Raw genomic sequence first — 9,951 nt, forward strand, 5'->3', positions numbered from 1 at the left:
AAGAGCAAGGTTATTAGGTACAGTAGGGTTGAGGGTCAAGTCAATTGGGAGGTGAGTTTGAATGGAGAAAAACTGGAGGAAGTGAAGTGTTTTAGATATCTGGGAGTGGATCTGTCAGCGGATGGAACCATGGAAGCGGAAGTGGATCATAGGGTGGGGGAGGGGGCGAAAATTTTGGGAGCCTTGAAAAATGTGTGGAAGTCGAGAACATTATCTCGGAAAGCAAAAATGGGTATGTTTGAAGGAATAGTGGTTCCAACAATGTTGTATGGTTGCGAGGCCTGGGCTATGGATAGAGTTGTGCGCAGGAGGATGGATGTGCTGGAAATGAGATGTTTGAGGACAATGTGTGGTGTGAGGTGGTTTGATCGAGTAAGTAACGTAAGGGTAAGAGAGATGTGTGGAAATAAAAAGAGCGTGGTTGAGAGAGCAGAAGAGGGTGTTTTGAAATGGTTTGGGCACATGGAGAGAATGAGTGAGGAAAGATTGACCAAGAGGATATATGTGTCGGAGGTGGAGGGAACGAGGAGAAGAGGGAGACCAAATTGGAGGTGGAAAGATGGAGTGAAAAAGATTTTGTGTGATCGGGGCCTGAACATGCAGGAGGGTGAAAGGAGGGCAAGGAATAGAGTGAATTGGAGCGATGTGGTATACAGGGGTTGACGTGCTGTCAGTGGATTGAATCAAGGCATGTGAAGCGTCTGGGGTAAACCATGGAAAGCTGTGTAGGTATGTATATTTGCGTGTGTGGACGTGTGTATGTACGTGTGTATGGGGGTTGGGCCATTTCTTTCGTCTGTTTCCTCGCGCTACCTCGCAAACGCGGGAGACAGCGACAAAGTATAAAAAAAAAAAAAAAAAAAAAAAAAAATATATATATATATATATATATATATATATATATATATATATATATATATGTATATATAATGCAATTACATTCAATAGTTAAATGGAGATAAACAATCAGATTAATCTTCAAGTCAGTGAAATGTGGAGATATTCTGCTATAGACTATATCACATTGATGATAGGGGTCTGGTGAGGTCTGGGATAGAACAGATTGGAACGCTGTGCTATACAGGGGGAGGTGACGTGCAGTCAGTAGGCAGATGACATCCATCATAAATCCTTATCCCACAGCTTCAACCATGCCTGAGTCTCCACATAGTTAATTATGCTACTAACTCATAGTTCCCTCAGTGCCACACCTCACTACCCTTACCCTTCTTAATGCACAAGGTCAGAGGTCAGAGGTCACATTCTGTGTGTCTTTGTGTGTGTGTGTGTGTGAGAGAGAGAGAGAGAGAGAGAGAGAGAGAGAGAGAGAGAGAGAGAGTAAGAGAGAGAGAGTAAAACCCGCTCTCTCTCAACAGAACCTGAGACAGTGATCGAGGGAGGACCTGATGTCCATATTGACACGGGGAGTCGTCTGGCCCTGACGTGCAGCGTCAGGTACAGCCCTGAACCTCCTGCTTTCATATTCTGGTACCACAACGACAAGGTGAGTAGGTCCAGACCCTTAATGGGCCCTGATCTGTCGTGTAGTTTCAGCCCTTAATGGGCCCTGATCTGTAGTGTAGGTCAAGACCTTAACTTCAAATATACATGCATGCATACATACATAATACATACACACATACATACATAATACAAACATACTTACTTATACATACATACATACATATATACATACATACATTATATACATACATACATACATACATACATACATACATACATACATACATACATACATACACTCATACATACATATATACTTTACATACATACACACATTCATACATACATACATACATACATACATACATACATACATACATACATACATACATACATACTGGAAAGGATCACAATTTTGCGCGTGATCAAGATATTCATTTTCCCCGTAGACTCATAGGAATACATACATACATGCATACATACATATATACATACATACATACATACATACATGCATACATACATATATACATACTTTACATACATACATGCATTCATATATACATACATACATACATACATACATACATACATACATACATACATACGCACATACACACACACACACATAGACATATAGATATAGAACAGCAGACTCCCAGTCTTCTATCTCATCACCCTTAGTATTCACTATGATAACAAGTTATCTTAATAAGCTTCTGTAGCGTACGTGTTGTCGCTTGGATAATGTGAGAATTATTCATGCGTACAATTGTCTCCTGGCGTGGCCTCCACGCGTCAATCGTCCTAATTATATGATAATCATACAACGGGGGATTATCATGCGAGGTGTGGGTGAGTTATAGAAACGTAAGTTGGGGGAAGGGTGGAGGAGGTGGGGCAGTCTTCTCCCCCACTGCCTCCCCGCGCGGGTGGTACCCACTTGAATAGGGGGGAAAGGGGAGAAAGGGGGGAAGGGTTATGTTCTCTCGTGTTCTTCCTGTAAGTAGTAACCCCACAGTAAGGAATAAAGAAGGGGGCCAAGTGAGGATTTTTTTTCCCCCCCTCTTAGGCTCAGTCCTCTGTTCTCAACGCTACCTCACTAACACGGGAAATGGCGAATATGTATACAAAAAAAGAGAAATAACACAAAGCTTAAATAAACCTATTATTGTTCCGTCTAACTTGATATCTAACCCTCCATAGCATTTCATAGCTCAGGTTATCACTACTATCTATGAAGCTATGCCAACTATATCAGAAGGTGGAGAGAATAATGAACACAGCCTGCTGGAATTCCGAACGAAAAAAAGAAAAAGAGAAAAGCTGACGATCATATATGAAAATATGATATCATTCCTATAACTGATATCTCAAAGATATCATTTCCAGTGATCGTGTGGGATCCCGGCTCGATGACAGTCATAAAAGCGATCATTCAGGTTCCATGAAAAACCTTATCCAGGATACGATTCCATGAAATAAGCTCCAACTCCCTTTCTCCACTTCTTGTCGAGGAAAGACGAAATAGATATCTTAAATCTTAGACGCCGTGAAAGAAGATATCTGTGAAATAACAACACACATTCTTCTCATCAATCCCCAGTCTATAGTTGAAAACACGGGGTTGGAACACCTTCTCGCCTTTAAAAAAAAGGATCAGCTTCACAAACAAACCCATTCAGACCCCATGGGTGACTGTGCACTTGTCGACACGGGGTTGAGGCTAGGCTGAGCCCTCCCTTTGGACGTAATCATAGAAATTGGAACTACTTTTTCGTATTTTCATTCATCTAGAAATAGGAACTTTCGTTTATCCGAGAAAACTGGTTTTCAAGACCTTCATTCAAAAAACAGTGTGTCTCTTTTGATTTAGATTACTTTGAAACAGACAGACGTACAGTGAGTGACAGAGATAGCACAGATATGAACGTACATTGGATAGATGGACACTTATGGAGCTAGCTTAGCATACTAGGCATACACGATAGATGGATAATGATCCCGATAGATTAATAAACATTTAGCTTAGACAGAGACAGATAACTGATAGATAGATAGAAAGAGATAAACAGAGGAAGGAGAAACAGTTATGCGATAAGAGAGAGACCTGTCTGGAATAAAGTGAAGAAATGGATAGACGGATGAACAGATACATGGATAAATGACTGACAAAAAGATAGATAGGATAACGAAGCAAAGGAGAAAACAGAGACATTATGAAACACAGATAACGAAAATTGAAAAAAATACCTTATCACTTGTTGAAGTATGATTAAAGGACACATGATATCTTCATTGTCTATATGCATTTATCTGCAAGTGTATATATATATATATATATATATATATATATATATATATATATATATATATATATATATATATATATATATATATATATATATATATATATATATATATATATATATATATCACATAATACCCTCCAACAGCCAGGATTCGAACCCAGGACCTTTTGCCTGGTAGTCGGTTAGAGTTCCCGAATACCACGCAAAAAGTTCCTGGGTTCGAATCCTGGCTGTCAGAGATTAAAAAAAAAAATATACATATATATATTACCTCCATCTGTACATATAGCATATGTAGGTGTCTTAGAAAACGACACCAGATCACTTCCTCCTCCTCCTCCTCCTCCTCATCTCTCTCCCCCTTTGGCCGTGTCGCCAACAGCTGGTGAGCTACGACCGCACGCGGGGCGGTGTGGTGGTGTCGACGGAGAAGGGTCTGGTGACGACCTCGCGTCTCCTGGTGCAGTTTGCCAAACCCCGCCACTCCGGGGTGTACACCTGCGCTCCGGCCAACTCCCGGCCCAGGAGTGTCACTGTCCATGTCATTGCTGGTATGTATGGCTCAGTTTACCCTAGTTATGAAGGTTGATGTACAGGTAGGTTTACATGTGGTAAACTATACTGTCTTTCTCTCTTCTTTCTTCTTCTTCCTTCTTCCTTCTTCCTCCTCCTTGCCTCTACACACACACACACACACACACACACACACACACACACACACATCTCGTTATGTTGTAGGTGTTCAAGCAAATTCTCATGTCCCCTTATCTATCCCATGACTATCAATCCTATCCATCTCCAGACTATCCCATTGTACCCTATCCATCTCAAGACTATCCCATTGTACCCTATCCATCTTCAGACTATCCTGACGTACCCTATCCATCTCCAGACTATCCCATTGTACCCTATCCATCTCCAGACTATCCTACTGTACCCTATCCATCTCCAGACTATCCCATTGTACCCTATCCATCTCCAGACTATCCTACTGTACCCTATCCATCTCCAGACTATCCTGATGTACCCTATCCATCTCCAGACTATCATTACGTACCCTATCCAACTCCCTGCCAGGCCCCCTGTACCCTATCTACAGGTCTGTAGAGTAGACAGACCTCAACCACACAACTCAACATTTTCACTTCCTAACAAGCACTTAACAAGCAAGTCTGAACCCAAGACCGTCAGTCGGAGCCTGATCTCTTAAGATGGCAAATAGCAGTAAACCTTTCACGTTAGAGTACCTGGGTTTCAAGAAGAGCCACTTTGTACAGCTCTATCAATACAGGACCATCGCTGATAATCTCTTGTCAAAGGAACTTACGCAATAGACTGGCTGGCTCTCTCTCTCTCTCTCCTGACGCAATTGACGCCGCTGGATCGTCTTCTCTCTATAATCAGGCGATCTTCCAGTGATCATACCCTCGTTACAAAAGGCCCCCACCCTCCTCTGCATCATAAAGCCACCCCCTGTCCCTCAAGGCCCCCCTCCCTCTGCATCATAAAGCCACCCCCTGTCCCTCTGATCCGGATTTACGTAGAAATCACCGTTAGGGGTTCGGAAGCCATTATCCGGATCGCGAGCGCTATGATAGAGGATTGAAAAAAAAAAATAAAAGCGTTCGGGTCGGGTTTAGAATGGATATCAGCTTCTTTCGTTATCTGGATATCCCGTATAAGTATTACTGGCCTATTTAACTCCGGAGCAGCTTGATATCTTTGTGATATCAGTCAGTACGATATACATGATGGCTTTGGGTTGTGAGTAACTACGGTATACTTGATACTTTGATGTTTTTTTTGTAAGTGCGCGACGCATAATCTCTCCATGATATTGTTAAGTACAGTGCACATGATATGTTAAGTATATCGTTAAGTACAGTGCACATGATATCTTAAGTATATCGTTAAGTACACTACAGTTAATATTTTGAGATATCAGTAGGTATGGTGCAGTAATATTAAGATATCAACGAGTAGAATCCACAGAATATCTTCAAGATATCAATAAGTACGATATACATGATATCATCAAGATAATAGTATGTACGTTGTCCATGATATATTCAAGATATCATATCCTGATTGCTTATCTTATGATGTCAAATGGTTTTAGTGATCATTCGTGTTATGGTATTTTTCTCTCAACTAATTATGTTAGATAGGATATCAAATATATCTTATATTAGTTAATTAGCTCTCATATTAGTTGTGCTTACACACACACACACACACACACACACACACACACACACACACACACACACACACACACACACACACACCGTCTTAACCCAAGATAGCACCTGTTCGCTATCTTGATAGAAAATACAGACAGTCCCCAGTACTTAATAGGATAGCCGACTGTTATCCTCTTTACCACACCCAATATCAACCTTTAGACTTCGGGAATCTGTTATCTTAAACCACTTGTAGACATCCTAGATACCTGTTATCATAAGACTAACCCCAATTGTTATCGTGATGATAACCTCTCTTCTTCTTCTTTCTCCTCCTCCCACAGACCAGCCAGCTGCGGTCGTCCATGATAACAGCAGCGCTCCGCACGACCAGGTCATGGTACGACCTGTTATCTTCGCCTTCCTGGTCGTTTGGGTCGTCCTGCACGCGCACCATCGCCTCTTGTAAGCCTCGTGTTGGCTACTGTGTGTGACGGGCCAAGGAGGAGGGAGGAAGGTGGGGTGGCCTTCTCTTCTCCAGCCGTGGACACGTGCCTCGGGACACGTGGTGTCAAACTAAGGATTCGTGGAGTCAGGTATGTGTCACGCTGGACGGAACAGGACGAAAGGATGTGTTCGTGGAGACGAAATCGTTCTAGGGAAACGTATTCCAAATGATTTCGTAACTACATGTATATGTGATCAGTGGAGATCCAGTGGTAAATTATGTGTGGTCTGGATACATGCATGTATAGACTTACTTGTGGATACATACATCCATATACATATGTGTAAAGACATACGGATACATGCATGTAGGGACGTACATATGGATACATACTTCTTGGTACATGGACGTGGATACATATATATAAACCTAAGTTTATATAAACTCTGTGTTACAGACACGCGTAAAGAGACACTGGTGTGGAAAATCGTGTTTGTTAGATTTGTTGATTTGTATATATGGAAATTTTTGTATATATGTCAATACATGCATGTTCATGCATACGTGTGGATACATACAAGTGCGTATGTATTAATGGATAACCCCATATCTGTATATACAAATGGACTGCCATACCTATGGATAGATGTATATTTTGCACTCGGTGCTATGAAATACATAGGAGACACACACGCACATGTCTGGATACAAACGTGTATATATGTGCCATGGATACAAATAGGCTTACCTTCAGAAGCCAAACATCGAGGCTTATGTATTCGAACACTTATACTTTTCATCTCCTTTGACACTCAGAAGAGAGCAGTTGCAACATATACATGAGTCTTGCAACATATGCTGCAGTCGTGCAACATATGCTGGAGTGATTTACGAACATAATTTTCTCTCACACTTTCCCTCAAGTACAAATTGATTGTTCTGTGCCACTTGTGGGTACAGTGGACATAGTGTATCTACGGGGAGTGTATCTCTGGGGAAATGTATCTACGGGGAGTGTATCTCTGGGGAAATGTATCTACGAGGAGTGTTTCATCCCTTGTAAGAAAAGGCCAAATACGATTTCAGAGCATCACCCAATACACACACGTATGTAAGTGTGTGTATATATATATATGTGTGTGTGTGTGTGTGTGTGTGTGTTAAACTGAAGGCCACTGGTACAGTGGATTTATGTAATGTATATAATGATAAGTGTATGGCAATTCAAGAGGGAATTATCACATTGACGTGAGCTGATAATTGTCTTGTATGGTTCTCAATACAAGATGTCGATTATCTGTCCATTGATAATCTTTGATTTCATTTTGTATCATCATTTATTTCATATTCACAGTGTTCTTTCATTTACTCAGTGCTGTAAGCATTCTTCACCCCAACCCATATACATGGTACTACTTTACATTGTACAATGGTGAGCCATCATTCACTCGCGTTTTTTGATTTTCCAAAAGAAGGACAAGAGAAGGGGGCTAAGTGAGGATATACCCTCTAAGGCTCAGTCCTCTGGTCTTAACGCTACCTCGCGAACGCGGGAAATGGCGATTATGTTTGAAAAAATGAAATGAATATATATATATATATATATATATATATATATATATATATATATATATATATATATATATATATATATAATAATTTTTTTGTTTTACTTAAAGAAGTGGAAATTAGGAAAATATTAACAACTTTTATAAAATATGTACATCTTGATGTAATAAATGTATGCCCGTCTTGAATATAATTGTAAACCTAATCTTTACATAATCTAAACATGATATCTTTACCTAATTTGATAACTGAGTTAATGCCCTTCAATCCTTTGATCCCAATAAAATGTGAAAGGCTTACATTCTATCTTTGTTTTTAGTTATTTTATATATTCTAAATAACTGTACTTATACTAACATATATATTTTTGTAAAGCTAATAAAAAAGTATGAAAAAAATATGTTTTTTTTACTCCTGTAAGATGCGGAAAAAGGCGAATAGTATATAAGTGTGTCTGTGTGTGTGTGTGTGATTGTGTGTGTGTGTGTGTGTGTGTGTGTGTGTGTGTGTGTGTGTGTGTGTGTGTGTGTGTGTGTGTCTGTGTGTCTGTGTGTCTGTGTGTGATTGTGTGTGTGTGTGTCTGTGTGTGTGTGTGTGTGTGTGTGTGTGTGTGTCTGTGTGTGTAAATGGAAGACATGGGCCAAAAGAAAAGTGAAATGGAAAGAAACTCAGTAGAAAAATGACGTAGATGTATCATACAGACGTAGACAAGAAGGCGAAAAGCTATTCACAGACAGAGATATGCACACGTGTCCTGAATGACGAATTTGAGGGACATAACAAACCTGAGAATTATTATATATATATATATATATGACTACGATGGTGGGTGAACCATGTTATGGCTGTCATGGAGTTACTCTCTCTCTCTCTCTCTCTCTCTCTCTCTCTCTCTCTCTCTCTCTCTCTCTCTCTCTCTCTCTCTCTCTCTCTCTCTCTCTCTCTCTCTCTCTCTCTCTCTCTCTCTCTCTCTCTCTCTCTCTCTGCGCCCGCCCCGCGCCCCCACCACCTCACCACACACCACCTCACAGGCGTACCCACCCACCACTAGCCACACTTTACCCTCCACAGTTCATAAGCCCCACATCCCTCCCACTTCAGTTCGAGCCCACTGATACATATAATTAGTATCTATGATCAACTCCCATCCTGTATTACAACATTCTTGACAGTAAATCTATAATAAGAGTCAATCTACGATGTACGTTTTACATATTTCTCTCCAGTTCATTTACAGTGGCCTTGGATAGCAAGTAAAAAGCATTTTCGTAAAGAAGATTAAAGATTTTGAGTACAAGATAATTGTTTGGTCAAAAGTAATTATGGATCTATAGTCTAATTACTTGAGGTAAACACGTTGTATTTTATAAAAAATTTTCTCACAAACATCAATCATGTATTTTGGGTCATCAGAATATTGTGGCTTTCTGTATTTACCGTTGATGGCTGGGGTACTGTTAGTATACATGTATGTTTAAGGTTGATGGCTGGGGAATAGAACAGATGATAGAGCAGAAAAGATATGATAAAGGGAGAGAGAGAGAGAGAGAGAGAGAGAGAGAGAGAGAGAGAGAGAGAGAGAGAGAGAGAGAGAGAGAGAGAGAACCCCTGAGCCCTGAGGGTCATCCAGTCACTTATAAAATGTCAGCCCTGTACACCAGCCCTGTGGATGAACCTCGAGATCCAACCGTGAGCATAAGCCCTAAGGGCGGGCCAGCCCTGTGGATCAGCCCTGAGGGTCAGCCCTAATCCCAGCCCTGTAGGTCAGCCCTGATGCCACCACCCTCTTCCATCCCTGATGCAGTGTTTCCACCCACAAGCCAGATTTTTTTGAACCCTTAAAAGTTAAAAAGTGAATCTGGTAACTTTTTTTTTTTCTAATTTTGTAACATATGTATCATACATTTTTTTTTTTCCTTTTCTTTTTGGATAGTCTTGACGCAACGTATTACTGGAGTCTCCCTGGGTAATTATT

At 40.6% G+C, this 9,951-nt stretch overlaps 1 protein-coding gene across 1 annotated transcript in view; it reads left to right on the top strand.

Moving 5' to 3' along the window:
• LOC139746467 (lachesin-like) overlaps nucleotides 1-7,996 on the top strand; it is a 28,332-nt gene extending 20,336 nt beyond the window's left edge. Inside the window, exons 5-7 of the mRNA XM_071657724.1 lie at nucleotides 1,377-1,504; nucleotides 4,159-4,327; nucleotides 6,304-7,996. Coding sequence (XP_071513825.1) covers nucleotides 1,377-1,504; nucleotides 4,159-4,327; nucleotides 6,304-6,428 — 422 coding nt within the window. The 3' untranslated portion in view covers nucleotides 6,429-7,996. The remainder of the gene's footprint in view (nucleotides 1-1,376; nucleotides 1,505-4,158; nucleotides 4,328-6,303) is intronic.
• Nucleotides 7,997-9,951: the final 1,955 nt, after the last annotated feature.

Source organism: Panulirus ornatus, chromosome 65 (assembly GCF_036320965.1).
Source record: "Panulirus ornatus isolate Po-2019 chromosome 65, ASM3632096v1, whole genome shotgun sequence".
Classification (NCBI taxonomy): Eukaryota; Metazoa; Arthropoda; class Malacostraca; order Decapoda; family Palinuridae; genus Panulirus; species Panulirus ornatus.